Consider the following 19,345-nt stretch of genomic DNA (forward strand, 5'->3'; position numbering starts at 1 on the left):
CTACTTCTTGTTGTTATTTACGTGCATCTCCAGAGCTTCAAACTATCATTAGAATAAGATCAGATGCAAAGAATGCAGGCTGTTGCCAGTTGAGTGCATGCAGAGCACCCCTCTTCTGGGCAGATCCCTGGTGCATGGGATAACAGTAGCAAAGCCGCCATGGGCCTGCTCCCTAGACCCTGAAGTCTATCGCCTGAGAGATGGATGTTCTCGGGTTAGCCCTGCCCAGGAAAGTCACTATACTGTTGTAGCAGACGCTAAAGCACTTCCTCAGGCCTGTGAGAGGGGCAGTGCAGATCCTGTCACATCCTCCATTCCTGGGACTGTAGGACACTCAACTATGTATTCAGTTCCAACTCCCAGTTCATGTGACTGAGGACTGGCTCTGAGGCAAAGGAGTGTGTAAGGCGCTCCAGCCAGCATTTTGGACTTGGCTTCAAGCTCCTTTATTACTTTTTGTGGCCCTGCGTTTGCCTTTAGTTTAGATGGCCTTCCACGTTACCTTTTTCCTACCTTATATAAACTCGGGCCTAAGTCCTTCTCTTAATACTTTACAAAGTACCCTTCATTTTCCTTCCTCCACGGGGGAGTTCTCTTGTTTCTTGGTGGAGGGTAGAGGTGGGTGACTCACAGGTTGGAAGTTACTGTGAGGTTCGGGAAGAATCCCTGAAACAGCTCGGGTCACCAGTCCTTCTCCCCCCGCTTCCACGGACCCACCTTCTCTAATTTACACACCTCCCCTTCCTCCTACGGTCACTCAGGAAGCTCTAGCTACTTAGCTTTATTGTCCATTCCTTCTCCCAGATGAACCCAACTCATAGAAACCAGGCTAGATCCCGCAAGTCAGAGCTGCCCGCGAGGGCCTGGGGTTCCCAAGGCAGTGCCAGAGGAATCCCCACTGAAGAGCAGCCGGGTCTCTAATCAAAAAGGCCAGGTTCGGGCTTCCCTGGTGGCGCAGTGGTTGGGAGTCCGCCTGCCGATGCAGGGGGCGCGGGTTCGTGCCCTGGTCCGGGAGGATCCCACATGCTGCGGAGAGGCTGGGCCCGTGAGCCATGGCCGCTGGGCCTGCACGTCCGGAGCCTGTGCTCCACAACGGGAGGGGCCACAGCAGTGGGAGGCCCGCGTACCGCAAAAAAAAAAAAAAAAAAAAAAAAAAAAAGGCCAGGTTCTTAGAGAGTAGATCTAAACAGCCTCAGCTGCCCCTACACCATGCCCCAGGGATCTGCCCAGAAGAGGGGTGCTCCGGCAATGCTCAACTGGCAACAGCCTGCATTCTTTGCATCTGATCTTATTCTTTTCTTCCAGTTCGTCCTTATGCTTTGTCCTTTTCTGTCTCGCCTTAGGGATGAATAAAAAGAAAATAGACCTTGGTACTAGAGGCTCTGGATTTGAATTCTGGCTCTGCCACTTACACACATGTGTGACCCTAAGCACACTTCTTTACCTTCTGAGACAATTTCTTCACCACTAAAATGCAAAAGCCTATCACCTACCTCTGAGAGCTGTCTCCGGATTAAACGGGATAACGTGCATGGAGAACACGTTACAGCACTCAGTGCACAGTAGGCGCTCAAGTCCATGGTGGCTGTTATTCCACCTCCAATCGAGCCTCACGGAAGTCTGGTCGTGACAAATGTGCATATTCTGCTCTTCATATCTGAACCTCGCGACTCTCCAGCTAGAACACTTCCCTCCTCAACCACGTGGCTTCTATCCCCCAGCATCGGCTCCAGCAAACAGGCTTTTTAAAGTTGGCATGGCCCTAGGAACCCTGTTTTGAAGCCCCTCCTTTCTATTTCCAGCCCCCCACGGCACTCCAACCAGCCCTGCTTGTACTGGGTGGGCCCGGAAAATGGGAACTGGAAAAGCAAAACAAAACCAGATCTTCAGACCAGATAAGACTTGGAGACAATGTGGTCAAAGATAAGATGAGGTATGGGCAGGTTAAGGTGATGTTCAGAAATGATTCCAGGGTCACAGCCAATCTGCCCTAGTACACCCCTTAGGTGTGGTTCAGTGCACCTCTTAAGGGACAAGGTGTGTCTCGGGTGTTTTTAAAGGAGCCAAGCTAATCCAGACACCCACTTTAATTCTCTCAACCACAGGTGTAGTGTGGTGGCTGTACCCCTAAATTGTCAACCAAAATACAGAAGAAGGCTCCCGGAGTATCTGGTCTGAGATTGTGGAGAGGGGATCTGACGCCATCGCTCTTCGGCTAAAACATTGAAATAACTTCTTATTGAAATGACTTCTTATTGCCTTTCAAATTAAGTTCAGTCTCAGACCACAGCATTCAAATGTTTTGCACAAGTTAACCTCAACCTACCTTGCCAGGCTTATCACCTTGCTTCCTTTCCACTCACACTTCAGCCAAACTGGACTGTTTATTCCCTGAACATGCCCATGTACACTCCCACCCCTGTGTCTTCGCTGTTTATCTTATTATTTCTATTGCAGAGTTTTGGTGTTTTTTTTTTATTGGAGTATAGTTGATCTACAATGTTGTGTTAGTTTCAGGTGTACAGCAAAGTGATTCAGTTATACATACATACATATATATATTTTTTCAGATTCTTTTCCCTTATAGGTTATTACAAGATATTGAATATAGTTCCCTGTGCTATACAGTAGGTCCTTGTTGGTTGTCTGTTTTATATAGTGTATACATGTTAATCCCAAACTCCTAATTTATCCCTCCCCCTTTCCCCTTTCCCCTGTTTATTTTTATTTTTGACTTCTTTCCCGTCCCTCATCACTACCTACTGAAATCCTCCAGACTCCCTCCGAAAAAATGGACTCTCCCATGAATCCTTTCCTGACCCCTCAGCTCTCCTCCAACGGGACAGAATTTACTTTCTATTTTGCTTGTGGCATGGATTCTAGCTAGAGCCTAGGTGCTGGGGTTGAGACGTACTGGGCAGTCTGGTAAATTGAGGGAACGGTGGTGGGGCTAAGGGCCTCTGAGGAGATAAATCCTCCTGAGGGGAGGAAATAACCAAGCATGACAGAGCTGCCTCAGGCACAAAGGCCAAGTCGGTAGTAGGAAGCCGTGAATTGGAGTACAATGCGAAGGCTCTTAACTGAATCTGCCCAGCCCAGCCTCCCTGGATGCGTGCTTCTGTCCTATCCAGGGACCTATTTGTATCCAGGAAGGCTTGTCACGGCAGCAAAGGGAATGAGATCCTAACCCCCTCTTCCTAACACAGCCCACTGAGGTTCAAACGAATAAACCAGCGGCCCCAAAACTTTTTGGCACCAGGGACTGGTTTCGTGGAAGACAATTTTTCCATGGACAGGGGAGCGGGGGCGGCAGGATGGGGAGGGTGGTCCAGGCGGTGATGCGAGCGATGGGGAGCGGCAGATGAAGCTTCGCTCACTCGCCCGCCGCTCACCTCGTGCTGTGCGGCCCGGTTCCTAACAGGCTGCAGACCGCTACCTGTCCGCGGCCTGGAGGTTGGGAACCCCTGGCATAAACGATGTCTAATGGCCTGGAGTGGTCCCAGATGAGGTCAGATTGCTGAGAAGGAGCGAGGAGGGTGCTCTGAGAGGAGGCTTTCCATAAAAGGGGAATGTGGACAGGCTCTCAGAGTCCAGATCATTGGAGGGCATCTGGTTCAGGACACGCAGTCATTCTGGATATCCTGTGAATGCTCCTCAAAAGGAAAGAGCTGCACCCAAGCCGCTGAAGGGTTAGAATCCTCCAGGGCCCAGGCAGTCTTTCTTTAGGACCTTCTGAGCTGAGTCTGACAGAGTAGAAATGGCACCTTGAGAAACCATCTTGATGAGGATGGACCAAGTCAGCACTCTGTGCTGGAACCAGTTCAAGCTGGTGGTTTGGTCGGGGCCACCTCTGATTAACGGGGGTAGTGGTTAGTAGCAAGGACTTTGGAACCAGCTACCTGGGTTCAACAGCTTTCTCATATGTAAATGGGGAGAACTGAATCGGTCAACCGAGAGCAGCAAATGGGACCACCTTGTTAACAGCTGTGAAGTCCATTTCAAGAGGCAAGATTAGGTTGCCAATAACCCAGCGGACTAGACCAAACAAATAAAGTAGACGACTGATTCGTGCATGTGTGGAAGCAACCCTAGAGATGCTTGGGTCAATTTAAGGAGGGGAACCATTAGAATTCTTTCTGGAAAAAAAATGAGTGTGTATGGGGGCGGGGTCTCAATGCCATTGTAATCTGGATATGGGAAGATGAGACTTTTTTTGAGGTATTTTTGACCTACAGCATTATATTAGTTTCAGGTGTACCACAGAACGCTTCAATATTTGGATATATTGTGAAATGATCACCACAATAAATTAACATCCATCACTATGTGTAGTTTAAATTTTTTTTTCTTGTGATGAGCAGTTTTAAGATTTATGGAGACTGGGACTTCCATGGTGGCACAGTGGATAAAACTCCACACTCCCAGTGCAGGGGGCCTGGGTTCGATCCCTGCTCAGGGAACTGGATCCCACATGCATGCTGCAACTAAAAGTTTGCATGCCACCACTAAGGAGCCCATGTGCCGCAGCTAAGGAGCCAGCAAGCTGCAACAAAGAAGCCCTGGAGCCACAACTAAGGACCCCATGAGCTGTAACTAAGGAGCCCACCTGCCGCAACTAAGACCCGGTGCAACCAAATAAATTTACAAAAATAATAATAAGACTCAAGGAGAACTTATTTTTTTTTTTACATCTTTATTGGAGTATGATTGCTTTACAATGGTGTGTTACTTTCTGCTTTATAACAAAGTGAATCAGTTATACATATAGGAGAACTTATTTTTAATGTGCAGGCTTATCCTACCCTACCATACTGGCAGAACCTCGCAGACCAGTGGTGCTCCCTGGAGAGGGACTGCCGTGCTCGGTGGGGCAGTGGAGAAGACCACGAGGCCTGGCAGAGTGACCCGGAGATGGTAAGGCACCCAGTGGAGCAGCAACAGCGCCTGTGAGAATATACATGTTCATGAGCACACGGAAGACACTAGGAAAAACCTTGAAGAGTTAAACGATTGCCACCAACTCTAGCACAACCTGAGTCCCAAACTACAGCTAAGACCCCCATCCTTAGGGGCTGCCAGAAATACTTGAGGTGGAGGACTTTGCAAGAAGCTAAAGATCCTGCGTGACGGGGCTTCCCTGGTGGCGCAGTGGTTGAGGGTCCGCCTGCCGATGCAGGGGACACGGGTTTGTGCCCTGGTCCGGGAAGATCTCACATGCCGCGGAGCGGCTGGGCCCGTGAGCCACGGCCGCTGAGCCTGCGCGTCCGGAGCCTGTGCTCCGCAACGGGAGAGGCCACAACAGTGAGAGGCCCGCGTACCGCAAAAAAAATAAAAAAATAAAAAATAAAAAGATCCTGCGTGAGCCCGTGTGTGTAGGTGCCCGAGAAACTGAGGTTTCCTGGTTGTGTCCTTACCTCCTCTCTCTCATTAAGTTCTTTGAGGACAAGTGCTATGTTTTACTTATCTCTGTATCTCCCCAAAGCAGGAGCCCTAGTCCTGGCAGAGAGCTGCAGGGCAGAGTCTGGTGCCCGGTGGGGCGGCAGCAGTGCCAGCGAGAGCAGCCTTGATCCAGGCACAGGTGAGACTCTTCCACCTCGCCATCCCCCAACAGCATCTAGCCAGGGACTTACTATTTTCTTCTCATTTTTCAGCTCCCTTGAAGTATAATTTACATATCATGAGTTCACTTATTTTCAGTGTACAGTTTGAGGTTTAATAAATTTATACCATCACGCAGACATCATCGTGCCACATCATTACAGAACACTTCCATTATCCCCAAAGTTTTCCTCGGGCTCCTTAGCAGTCATCCTTGCTCCAACCTCCAGACCTAGGCAACCACTGATGTGCCTTCCATCACCATAGTTTCGCATTTTCTACAAATTTCATATTAAGGAATTATACAGAGTAGCTGGTGTCTTTCATTGCATATGTTTGAGATTCATCCCTGTTGTAACACGTATCAATAGTTTGTTCTTATTTGGGATCAGTGGCCAGTCTGAACTCATGACACTTTAGTGCTAATATGTAGGAAAATCAACTCTCCTAAGTTATTCCAATCCTACGGTCAAGGTGAGAGTGGAATGATCAAAATGCATTTAATATGCAATTTCCAATTTGCAAGAGTCACCATTTTTATCTGGGACGATTCCCACTACAGATAATAGATCATGAAAGGGTTTCATGTTGCTAACTAAATAGCCACAGAATGGTAATACTTATGTCTCATAAAAAAGTAAAATTAATAACCAATAAACTGGATTTTAAAAATAATACTGTTCTTTTTGAATTGCTGACTAGTAGTCCACGGTATGGATAAGTCACATTATGTTTACCCTATTGCTAACTGATGGACATTTAGGATGTTTCCAGTTGTTTTTTTTTTGTTGTTTTTTTTTTTTGTGGTACGCGGGCCTCTCACTGTTGTGGCCTCTCCCGTTGCGGAGCACAGGCTCCAGACGCGCAGGCTCAGCGGCCATGGCTCACGGGTCCAGCTGCTCCGCGGCATGTGGGATCTTCCCGGACCGGGGCACGAACCCGTGTTCCCTGCATCGGCAGGCGGACTCTCAACCACTGCGCCACCAGGGAAGCCCTCCAGTTTGTTTTGATAAATGATGCGTCCATGCACATTTGCGTTCAAGTCTTTGTGTGGACATATGTTTTCATTTACTTGGGTAGATACCTAGGAGTGGAATTGTGTGGCCTTTATTGACTTAGAGTCCCTTAATAGGGATTACGCTGCAGGAAGCTGAAAGTAAGCCCCGTGAAAACGGAACACGTGATTAAGGATATGTGAGAGAATTTTAGGAAAAGGGAGGTTACTGAGAGGTAGAAACCCACTAAGAGATAAATTTATCTACTTCATAATTTGTACCTCAATATTTAGGAAGCCTAAACATTTTATCTGATGCAAAACTGCCTCCATCTATTATAATTGGAGACTCATTGACCACAGCATACAATATTAGGCATGTGTGGGTGGACAAGTACAGTGGTCAGGGCATGAAAGGCACCGAAATCTGAACAGCCTACATGGTTGTTCACTTTTTCGGAGCCATCAGTAATTATGACAAGAATTTGCTCTAAAGAAAAATTCCACTTAAAGATTCGAGTGGAATTTCTACTCCTTGTAGAGCCTACCATTACATAATTTGTATTTTTTTTAACCTGGTCTCTGCAGAGACCATTCTGAATAGTAGTCTCCTCTTGAAATATGGAACTATACCAATAAGGTTTTGGAGCAAGAAATTATGAGAGAGAACAGAGAACTCTGTGATGACAGGAATCACTATTACATAGATCTAAATACACCCACAAGTCAAACTTGTCCTCTTAAAATTGATCTAACCCAGTTAATTAATAACAAAGAAATCCATCCTGTTTCCCAGCACAAGAACATTAAGAAAAAAAAAAAAAGGAAACTGTATTGTTGGAGACTTATAGATTGGGAATTCTCGTTATTCATTTTTCAGCTCTCAAATATGCAGACAGAATTTGACCTTGAGTCATAGGCCAAAAGTTTAACCACTTCATTTTTCTCCCATTGGAAAGATCACCTCAAGCACCCTGAGTCATTTGAGCGCAGGTACCCAATGGTTCAGTAGATGTGGCTTACCCGGGACTGAGATTCATACGGAGGATTTTTGAAGTATCCATCACATCACAGAATTCCTTTTTCTTTAATGAAGACCTACAGAAATCTCTCTTCGACCTCAATATCAGGAAAAACCATGCTTCTCCTGAACAACTGGACTGTTTTCATTTTTATCCTATGTAAGTGGGAACCTGTTAGAAATGAAAATGCTCAGGTTCCACCCCAGACCTATCAAGTTAGAAACTCTGGACGTGAGACCCAACAATCTGTGTTTTGTTAAGCCTTCCTGGTGATTCTGACGCAAGCCAAAATTTGACAACATTAACTGAATTGGACTGAAACCAGGAAGACCAACTTTAGAAAATTGGTAATTTATTTGTTCAATGTCTAATACTTCCTTTTGAGTTAAAAGGTTACATTAAGGTTGTATTACAATTGCTTAATCTACAACCAAGTAGTTGGTTTTGAAAATCTAGGATGATAATATTGACCAATTATGTACTAAAAACAAACAAAAAGGGATTTCATCATCTTGTATAGGCTAAGTGCCCTGCAACTTGAACTACAGACGATTAACTAGACACGATTATGCTTTGTGCGTGAATTACAGGGTAAACGAAGTAGATATTAAAGCAGATGAACTTAAATTATCTATCACGATTTACTTGTTAGCCTGGAAATCTCTTGTTCTTTAGTTAATAAAACACACAGAAAACCTAAGTCCACGATGCCAAATGAGCAATATGGCTCATTGTCAGGAACTGAGTGTTTTTTAGCTCTTGCCGCTTTCAGAGTCCAGAGGGAACCTGTTTCCATCTCAGCTCTGCTATGGAATGCTTTGTGTGACCTCATATGAGATAACTGTCCCCCTCTGAACCTCATTTTTGCCTCTGAAAAAATTGGGGATTTGATTTCATCATCTTTAAGTTCACTTCCATCTTTGATCTGCTGGGATTCTGGAATTCTAGAGATCCCCAAACACCAACAGCACCCGGGACATCACTGCTCTCTCCTGACCTCTCCTGACCAGAGGGCAGAGGAAGGAGGGAAAGCACGCATGTGGTTGCAGCCTGAGGCAAGCGTGCCTGAGATCTTCCGAGTTCAGATCATTTTAAAAATCGCCCGCCAGGGTTTGTTTCTTACTAAACAATGCTGTGTGGCCATCAGCCGAGGTGTGAATTGGGGGATACTGCCTGCTCTTTGCTAAATGTTACACAGGAATCCCAGAGAGATTTTATCACTAGCTTTGTGAGAACAAGATGTGAACGGTATAGAGAGCCGTTTTCTGTAGAGCCGATCTTAAAGAGGCAGCCCAGTGTGTGAAATTACGTAAGGGTATATACTTCAAAGCTAAGGGGTTTGGGTTTATCCAAGCATTCCCCTTCCTCTTTCCCATCAAAAACAGTTATTTCACTGGGTAATTCAAGACCTGGAGATAATTTCATAAGGAGTGGAGGGTAGGTGTGGTTTAGGTTGTTCAAATTAACCAGATAATTGATTCAATTCATCCAATTCACTCTCCCTGTAGAATTTATTGCACCTATTATCATCAGTAGAAAAAGCTATCTTTGCGCCTCCTGTTCATTGGCCAGCCAAATACTTTGCTGTCTTTCATGCCACTTCCCAGACTAATTCTGATCTGGATATACTTATAAGCACCTTACTACAAAAAGTTTCTCCTAGCTGAGAGATTATCCTTTGAATTTGATCATTTCAGAGAATATTCCTTAGCAGGTAATATTATCCAATGCCTTTAGACTGCTGGCCTCCCACCCTGCTTATACACGCAGAAATCACATACTTACATTTTCTGTGTCAAGGGGCATTTCTTGCTGGTACTATTGCTGGTACTAAGGGAATTGCCTTAATTTTCTGCTTCCTTCGGTTGATGTAAACATTATCTCCATGCCCATCACCTCTGGAGTAGCCTGTGGCATTCCCTCACTTGAAAAGAATGATTTTCATTCTTACAAGTCCTTTTGCGTCAGGACCTCGAGCTGGGTGCTGCATTATTTTGTTTTGGAACAAGGCAGGTTCCTTTTAACCACTTCTAAAGGGAGAAACCCTAAATGGCATTTACAAAAATATGTGGCATTAAAACAGACGGTCAAACGGTAAAAGGGTGTTTTATTAGGACATTTAGAGACAAAGCAGCTGGTGGTTTGCCTGGATTTTGCATCTCTTAAAGGTTGCTTTGATACTGTGCAGCAGAGCCCTGGTAATACGCAGGGTTGGGAATTACCATGTGTCAGAGCTGGGTGATAAGCCCAGGTCACCTGAATTATTCCTCCTTGGAAGTGACATCAGCCCTATCAAAATGTGAATGATTTGTTGCCTCAGCACCTCTCTGATATTAAATCTAGAGGAGTGGATTCAAGTTTGTGCTTCAGGAGACACACATGCTTATTTACCCTGTAAAAGAGAGTGCACTAGACCACCTTCTGATTGCAGAGAAATGGATGAAAATTGACAAAATCTGTACAGATCTTCGTGGTTAGACATGGAAACAGAGTGATTCTAATAAACAATAAGTATTGTTTAATAACATCTAGGTGGTCCATAAGATTCCCTAACAGGGAAGAACAAGCAACTGCAGAGCATTTCCCAAACCCCCCTCCTTCTGTCATGGAAACGCCGGTAAAAGTCCTCCACCTCCCACACTCCAGTGCCAGATCGGTAAGCATTTAGCCAAGCATGCTGGGAGACAAAGAACAACCGAAGGAAAGGAGTATCCGGGTGTCTTGGATTTGCTTTCCATTCTGCTCTGTTGCTCTACCATCTCGTAACTAGACGTAGGCATTGGACGTGACAATCAACTACATTTGAACTGAGCAGAAGAAATATTAAAGGCATAGGCTTCAGAAGAAATGTCTCAAAGGCAGCCTCAGTCACCTAATCAGACTTTAATTTCAACCACAAATGAAACAGAATCATCAAGCCCTGTCGTTCCTAATGATACCACAAATAAAGGAAGGACCGGTGACAACTCTCCAGGAATAGAAGCATTGTGTGCCATCTATATCACTTATGCTGTGATCATTTCAGTGGGCATACTTGGAAATGCTATTCTCATCAAAGTCTTTTTCAAGACCAAATCCATGCAAACAGTTCCCAATATCTTCATCACCAGCCTGGCTTTTGGAGATCTTTTACTTCTGCTAACTTGTGTGCCAGTCGATGCAACCCACTACCTTGCAGAAGGATGGCTGTTCGGAAGAATTGGATGTAAGGTGCTCTCTTTCATCCGGCTCACTTCTGTTGGTGTATCAGTGTTCACGTTAACAATTCTCAGTGCTGACAGGTGGGTTTCTTTTCTCAGTTATATTTGCCAGGATGTGAAATTAGGCGAAAAGAAAGGAAAGCTTGTACGGAGCGTTCACTGGCTACTATTCTGCTTTTCTCACACTCTGTAACCTGGATGTAAGATTGAAAAATCGGGGGGCATTTTAAATAAAAGTCGGTGTAAGAATGTTAAAATTCCTGTGTTAGCATCGGACGAGAGATTGAAATTGTGTGCTTCAGGGATCATTTAATTTCTTTGAAGTGTAATTGTTTGTTTGAAAGAATACTGAACGGTGTTTTCCCCCTCGGTTTATTAAGGCAAATTATTCCAGGTGTAAAAGAAAAACAATCCTTTCTTTATACATTAGTGCAGCCTAGTGGTGCAATATTGTCAACATTAAAACATCAACATAGGTGTGAAATTGACCACATACACATTACTGTCTACTGGAAGAATGGTAAAAAGATACATGCATCTAATTTATTTGAAATGCATCAAATTAATTAATGGCAAGAAAACGGTGAGGCTCTCAGCTTCCTGGTAACTCAGTGTAATGTCATCACTTAATTGTATTTGTTTATTTCTATAGGCGTTCAATGACATTCTCATTTCCAGACATAAATTAATCCCGGCTGACTTTTAGAGCTCTATGGATGGAGCGTGTGAGAACCTCTGGCAGCCAGGGTGTTTGGGCTCTGTTAGGATATTTTCAGTCTACGTACTGGGTCTTTCTGTGCCTATTGTAGAATGATAACTGTGAAAGCATGAAGAAAAATTAAGCCTCCGAATGTTAAAAGTGATGCTTTAAAAAGCCTGTAAGAAGCCTGTAAGTAATCAATGCCTGGCAGTACCAGAAGGAAAAGCTTCTTCGGATTCTGGAATCTGAGAGGAGGAAAAGCTTTCCCTGTGTCTTTTATGGAATTTTGCTTTGACTGGTTTTATATTCTGTTTGAAGGCAGATTTACTTAAAGGCTGTAGATTTTAAGGTGGATTTGCCGGAATAAGGAGGCATCTTTTCATGGGTACAGGGTTTCCGATTTCACCCTTGCCTTGCCCTAAATCTACCTACAGATTGGATCGGCTTGGGCACGAAATTAGCACTTATGAACAGGGAAGAAATTAACCCTCTCCTCTTTCCTGCATAAACTCATGGAATTCTTTTCTAGGAAGGTTGATGACTGCTCTCTCACAAGGAAAGGAGAATTAGGTTTAACATCAGTCACATACATAAAAAGGAAGTCTTTTAGAACACAAGGTAATGCACAGGTAATGAATTACTCTCCATCACACACAAAATCGTGCCGAAAAATATTTATTTGCCCTAAGTAGAAGGTCTACAGGAAAATTATAAAAATTGCAAATCTGGAATATCTCATAACAGTGAATAAAGGAAAAAGTGATTAGCATCAATATAAAATACTGGGATGTATTATGCATATTTGAAATCATAACCAATTCCAGTTGGTTAATGTTGACTTGGCTATATACATATGGTATAAGAAGATAGAACTGGATGACCACGGAGATCACTTCTAACTTTAAGATCCTGTAATTTTGATATTGATTTTTCCCTTTGCTATGATTATGTGTTTCTAGATACAAGGCAGTTGTGAAGCCGTTGGAGCGTCAGCCCCCCAATGCCATCCTGAAGACCTGTGCCAAAGCTGGCTGCATCTGGATCGTGTCTATGGTCATTGCTCTACCAGAGGCTATATTTTCAAATGTATATACTTTTCGAGATCCCCACAAAAATATGACCTTTGAATCGTGTGCCTCTTATCCTGTTTCTGAGAGGCTCCTGCAGGAGATACATTCTCTGCTGTGCTTCTTAGTGTTCTACATTATTCCACTTTCGATTATCTCTGTCTACTACTCTTTGATTGCTAGGACTCTTTACAAAAGCACCTTGAACATACCTACTGAGGAACAAAGCCATGCCCGCAAGCAGGTATGTATTAATCAGGACTCACACATGAATTTAGAAGGGAAATGCCTCCTTTTGCACCCCTGAGCAATAAATACTTTAGCAGTATCGTATTTTTGTTATGGTCATGGGCTGTGGAGTCTGTCAGACCCAAGATTTAATTCCATACCAGCTGGGCAATCTTGAGTAAGTTACTTAACATCTCTGAGCCTCACTTTCCTCATGTATAAAATGAAAATGAGGTCTGGATGATATATATGAAACGCTTAGCATAGTTCCTGCTACATAGTAAACATTCAATAAGTGGTAGGACTACTATTATTAGAAAGGGAGCAGCGCAAGTTTGGGATCAAAAATCACCCCACAGGATAGTGAGAAACATCACACAAGGTGAGACTATAAAGTGAAGCATCTTTTGTTTAGAAAAACACAGGATGGTAGAACTGGCAAGAAGCCATAACATTATTCAATGCAAACCACTTACACACAGATCAGCAGACTGGGCGGAGGGGTTGTCTCGAGGGATGCAGCGCCAATGGCAAGAGAACACAGTGATTCACAGAAGCTTGATTAAGACCATTGCAAGACCCAGGTGTGCTCTCCTCTCAGAAATATGAACAGAATAAAAAGAATATTGGCAGAACATCGTTCCATTTGATTAAAAAAAACCCAACAGGATTTCTATCTTTCTTGGGCGGGAGGAGATGATTCCATTTACCTCTTAACCAGTATGTGCAGAGCTCAGTGCTTTTTATTTGGAGCTAGTACATTCAGTTGCTTCAACAGTGGTGGTCAGGAGGCTAAAGTTGCGTTTTAATGCCCATGTGAACAGTTATCTTTGCTCTATCTGTGACTACAGGCAATGTTTTCACTTAATCTGGTTCATTTCTCCAATTAAGAGGTGCAGGTAGGATTATTTTCATACATGAAGGGTGGCACATTGATTTTTATTCCTTTGACTATATAGTTAGAATTCCTATATGTTAACAACAATTTTTGGTACCAATTTAGCAACTTTCATAAACCCCAGAAGACTATTCTAACCTAGTCAGCCTCTGCTGGTGCAGTGAAAGCAGGTTTGCATAGCATCTATTTCTTAATTAAATTAAATTTTCGATAATTCCACAACACTGCTTGAGATAATTAGAGACACCCTAGAGTATCTCAAAACCAGGGATGGGAGTCTCTGAATTAGAGCTAATCAGAGACCAAGATCACGGGTTACCATGTCAACTAACTTGCTGTATTCTCTAGCCACGGGCTGACTTCCTTTACCTGCACGTTCAAAGGGACACCAGCCTGTTAACTGTAAATTTCTATGTAAATCTAGAGAATAGCTTTTTTAAATCTCTGCCAGCTAAATGTTTTTGATTGGGTTTTCGGTTGTTTCTGTTTTTTGTTTTGTTTTGTTTGTTTTGTTTGGGTTTTTGTTTTGTTTTGTTTTCTTGGTTGTTGTTTTTGCCATTTTTCTTCCCCCTATAGATTGAATCCCGAAAGCGAATTGCCAAAACGGTGCTGGTGCTGGTGGCTCTGTTTGCTCTCTGCTGGTTGCCGAATCACCTCCTGTACCTCTACCGCTCATTCACTTCTCAAACCTACGTGGACCCCTCTGCCATTCACTTCATTGTCACCATTTTCTCTCGGGTTCTGGCTTTCAGCAATTCTTGTGTAAACCCCTTTGCTCTTTACTGGCTGAGCAAGACGTTCCAGCAGCATTTTAAAGCTCAGTTATTCTGTTGCAAGGCAGAGCTGCCTGACCCTCCTGCTGCCGATACCCCTCTTGACAACCTGGCCGTGATGGGAAGGGTCCGGGGTGCTGCAAGCACTCAGGTGTCTGAAATTAGTGTGTCCGTGTTTGCTGGCTGTACTGTGAAGAAGGAAGATGACAGAGCCTAGCTTTTCAATTAAAAATAGTATTTCTCCTCCCAGTGTGTGTATTCGACTCTGAGCTGTGTGTAGGTGTATGGTGTCAGGATTGTTGTTGCTTGAGAATTGTGCTGAAATCTTAGGAGGGAAGGATCAGACAAACCATGATTTTCTTCAATCTACAAGCATTAACGAACATTATTGGGCTTTCTAAATAAAATGGAGCCCCACTAGGCATAGAAAGACATATCTGCGTATGTCAGTGGGTCCTATGAGAGGTTGAATAGGAGGTGAAGTGAAATAAACAAGATGACACTTAAAAATCTAGTATGTTAGACGCAAGAGGGAAGAGACATGGGAACATATGTATATGTATAACTGATTCACTTTGTTATAAAGCAGAAACTAACACACCATTGTAAAGCAATCATACCCCAATAAAGATGTTAAAAAAAATTAGGCCTATGAATAAAGAACTTCCCTAAAAAAAAAAATCTAATATGTTTCCATCACATCTCTGATGCTTATAATTTCACATATACTCCTGTGATTTGCATAAGACTGTGTTTATTATGTGATGTAAATCTACAGATTATACTTTGCATATGAAAAGGGGCTCAAAGAGAGGTAAAACATCTCTTCTGCAGTTTTCTTAAAAAACAAAGTCCTAAAAAAAAACCTTCCCAGGGTTTGTTTTTGACTGCCCTTTTCCATTCATCTCTATTCCATTAGAACTAAAGCTATGCAATGACAACGTCTTGGGGTCAGTGAGCATAAAGTACCGAGTAAGGATCGGGGGCAAGGTGTTTGCCTTACTAGGTCAGCACTTACTGACTTAAGGTAGTTCTGGAGTTACAACTCCCATTGATTGATAATTGGGCAAAGTTATCTTTCACACATATTGTGAAGAACTTGCCTTCTTCATAGGCAGAATAAGTGGCCATGTTTATGGTGTCATTTGAGGGCTCCAAAGAAGGACCTCTGTCAAAAAACCTGTGAGCCTGCCAGTGTCTGAAATCCTTCCTTGAAGGAAATTCATTTCTTTCTGGTAAGCAGTGCCCTCTTTCTAAAAAATGCAGAAGTACCACATGAGATCCCTAACACCTGGGTGTGCAGTTATTATCAGATCATCTTCCTGCTTGACTACCTTAAACCTGATGTGTGCCTAAATCCTGTAAGAGTATGACCTAATTAATCTCTGCCCTTGGAAATCAGAGGATTTTCTATCCTCTGCTCCTACTTGCTAACGCTATAAGCTTGCTAATAAATATTATTTCAAACAACTGTTGTCAATAGACGTGTCAGATTTAGATTTATGGTTTCAGAAAATGTTTTCTTGGGGGCAAATTAAAGCATATGTTTGACACTATCGTTAGTTAAATTTGAATTTTCAAAAACTTGATTTTGGGGTGTGCTTTTGGTAGTTTTGAGCTTTCTTTAAATGGCTTGTGTAATTGTGAACTTTTGCTTAAAGATGTGGCTTGAAAAGGGGATATATATTAACACTAGACTTTACATTTAAGTAAAATTGGCTTACTTAAAGTGGGGGGGGTGTTAGAATTGTATTAGTATTGCTTTGGGTTGGATGTTGTAACAAGGGGAGAAAAATAAATATGAAATAAAGTTTTAAATGACTGTGTAACTTTATATTCTAAAAACAATACTTCTGACAGAATATCACTGAGAACCTATTTTAACTCCAAAATGTATTTTCAAGTGCCAAATTCCAAAATATTTTACTATTTTCCTTACTCTGGGTAAAAATTACATCCTTATTCTCCTAAGCATAACATTTTAGAAATAACTTGATAAAAGTACCAGATTACAAAAGCTAAGCGATCTTTTTTTTTTTTTTTTTTTGCTGTTCGCGGGCCTGTCAACGCTGTGGCCTCTCCCGCTGCGGAGCACAGGCTCCGGACGCGCAGGCCCAGCGGCCACGGCCCACGGGCCCAGCCGCTCTGTGGCATGTGGGATCCTCCCGGACACGGGCACGAACCCGCGTCCCCTGCATCGGCAGGTGGACTCTCAACCACTGCGCCACCAGGGAAGCCCCTAAGCGAGCTTTTCAGCAGTTGACAAAACTAGAGCTCCGAGAAGTTTGATTTTCTTCATTCTCAGTAATCCCTGGGTGACTTAGGGATCTGATATAAAATAAATCCCTGAATGGCTGTATAGGGCATCAGCCTCCCATCCAGAATTAGGAATTGGGATTAAAATTCATGGCTTTGCTTTGATTTTTTTTGGAGTGGGTGGTCTTTTTTTTCACAGATTATCCTTGTCAGAGCTAAACTTACAAGTAGGCCCCAATATCCACAATTTTTCTCACACTGACTATTGTGTGCAGAAATGTTACTACATTTCACTTTTTTGGAGAGGGTCCTAAATGGGGGCATGGGGGAACACATGAAAAACAAATTTTGTATACTTCTCAATTTTGCTCAGGGCCTGCCTTGACCCAAGACTTAGAATAATGGACCATAATAATATAATATGCTACAAAGCAGGAAAACAAAGTCACAAACTTAGGTAAGTCTTTGTCATTGAAGTTGATAGTATTACAAAACATTTAATACTGGTATACCTACTGACAATAGCAAATTTGGGTTTAAAGAATTTCTGCAGTTATTACCATCTTAAGTCAGGGATCCATCAATTTTTTTTGTCAAAAGGAGTTACTTTTATTTCCACTAAGTCTTGAGATTACAGGAAGTGGGGACAGGAAAATTCCCGAGCAGAGTGAGCCTGAATGGGCCATTAAAAAAAATCTACTTTGGTATAGTTCAGTAGTTTTCCAGAAAGACTTCCTCGGCCAGGTAGATGACTTCTCTGTCCAGGCAGTCTCTGCTTTTGTAGGTTAATGAATTTTTATCCACCAAGAACTCGGTGGCCTATTAGGCCAGGAGTACAGCACAGATCACCCCTCACAGAGAAGAACGAAGATGATGATCAGGGAGAAGCCGGCTGTCTGGGTTTTGTCTTCCTGGGTCCAGCAGCCCCTTGTGCAGCCCATCCATATTCCATTCCTGGAGTTTCAGGAGCTACCCCCATCCTTATAATAACAAAGGACCCCCCTTTTTGCTTGTTAACCTGAGTGTTTCTTGCAAAAAATCTTGGAAATAAAAACAGGTTATAGGGACTTCCCTGGTGGCGCAGTGGTTAGGAATCCACCTGGCAATGCAGGGGACACGGGTTCGAGCCCTGATCCTGGAAGATCCCACATGCCGCAGAGCAACTAAGCCTGTGCGCCACAACTACTGAAGCTGGTGCCCCTAGAGCCCGTGCTCTGCAACAAGAGAAGCCACCGCAGTGAGAAGCCCGCGCACCGCAACGAAGAGTAGCCCCCGCTTGACGCAACTAGAGAAAGCCCGCACACCGCAACGAAGACCCAACACAGCCAAAGATAAATAAATAAAATAAATTTATATATAAAAAAAGAACAGGTTATAAAGAGATACTTCCAGATTACCTCAGTTCCTAGGGATTTAATTCTAGGAATCCACAAGGAAATAAGAACAGGAACCAGCCCTCATAGAGACAAAAGTATTGCTTAAAAAAAAAGAAAAAACTGGGAATTCCCTGGCGGTCCAGTAGTTAAGGACTCCACACTTCCACTGCAGGGGGCACGGGTTTGATTCCTGGTCGGGGAAGTAAGAGCCTGCATGCCGTGGGGCACAGCCAAAAAAATTAAATTAAATTAAATTAAAATAAAAAACACAAAACTGTCAGGGCCAGTGGCCAAGTAGAATGCCATTGTAGGTACAAGCATGCTTAGGTCCCAACTCCACTGCTCCACTATTACGGTGACTCAATGACCCTCTGTCACTGCCTCAGCTTCTCCTCTCACCCCTGAAGAACTTCTCCACACAAGGCCTCTGTTCTGCTTACTACCTTCCCTGTGTGGGCCTCCCTGCTTCTGGGTTACTCTGACCATGTCCCTGTCTGTTCCATACTCAACCCTCTTTCTGGGAGAGGCTTATTGGCTCAGTGAATCAAATTCAGTCTAGAATGCGGGGCTACCCTACCAGGTCACCTCACAGGCCTCTGGGTAGCCCATGACTGGGTCATATGGGAAGTAACCTTTTTGGCCACCTGCTAAGAGGGGCCTGTGGAGAGAGCAGGCACTCAGTGTTACGTGCAGCAGGGCTGCGTAGCATATTATCACCTATGCTGTGAACTCACTCAGGAATGAAATGGGAGCCCAATGAACACATTGCTGAAAACAGCTGTACACTATTTTTGAATCCTGGGAGAAATATTTAGCAATGCTTAAATGAGCCTAATAAAACTCATGTTATCTATATTATAAAAATGCACGCAAGTCCTATTGCGTGCATGTTTTTTTCTAAGAGAGCAAAAAACGACGTTAGTGGGGGAAGTAAAGGTGGCGTGCACACTGGACGTTAAAAGTTTTAGGTTTGGAGCTTGAGCACGTCTGAATCACGGAGTACAAGGGGCAGGCAATTGCTGCCCTTCCTTTCCAGAGACATCTCCAGCCTGAGGAAGGTACCGGAGAGATAAAGGAGGGAGCAGAGGCTTGGAAAGAAGGTTGGTCCTTCCACCCATCGTTCGTTCATTCATTCATTCACTCACCACACACGCACTAGACACCAGACCCTGTACTAGGAACTCGGGCTAACCAGAGCCAGCGCCTCTCCCAGTGAAATCGTAACGAAACAAA

At 43.6% G+C, this 19,345-nt stretch overlaps 1 protein-coding gene across 1 annotated transcript; it reads left to right on the forward strand.

The window, feature by feature from the left end:
- Nucleotides 1-10,461: 10,461 nt before the first annotated feature.
- Nucleotides 10,462-14,697, forward strand: BRS3 (bombesin receptor subtype 3; the record flags this gene model as incomplete). The annotated part of the gene is made up of 3 exons (XM_082646903.1): nucleotides 10,462-10,895; nucleotides 12,474-12,825; nucleotides 14,284-14,697. The coding sequence occupies 3 exons, from the start codon at nucleotides 10,462-10,464 to the stop codon at nucleotides 14,695-14,697; spliced, it is 1,200 nt and encodes a 399-aa protein (XP_082503029.1).
- Between the last annotated feature and the right edge of the window lie 4,648 nt (nucleotides 14,698-19,345).

Source organism: Grampus griseus (assembly GCF_964374135.1).
Source record: "Grampus griseus genome assembly, chromosome: X".
Taxonomy (NCBI): domain Eukaryota; kingdom Metazoa; phylum Chordata; class Mammalia; order Artiodactyla; family Delphinidae; genus Grampus; species Grampus griseus.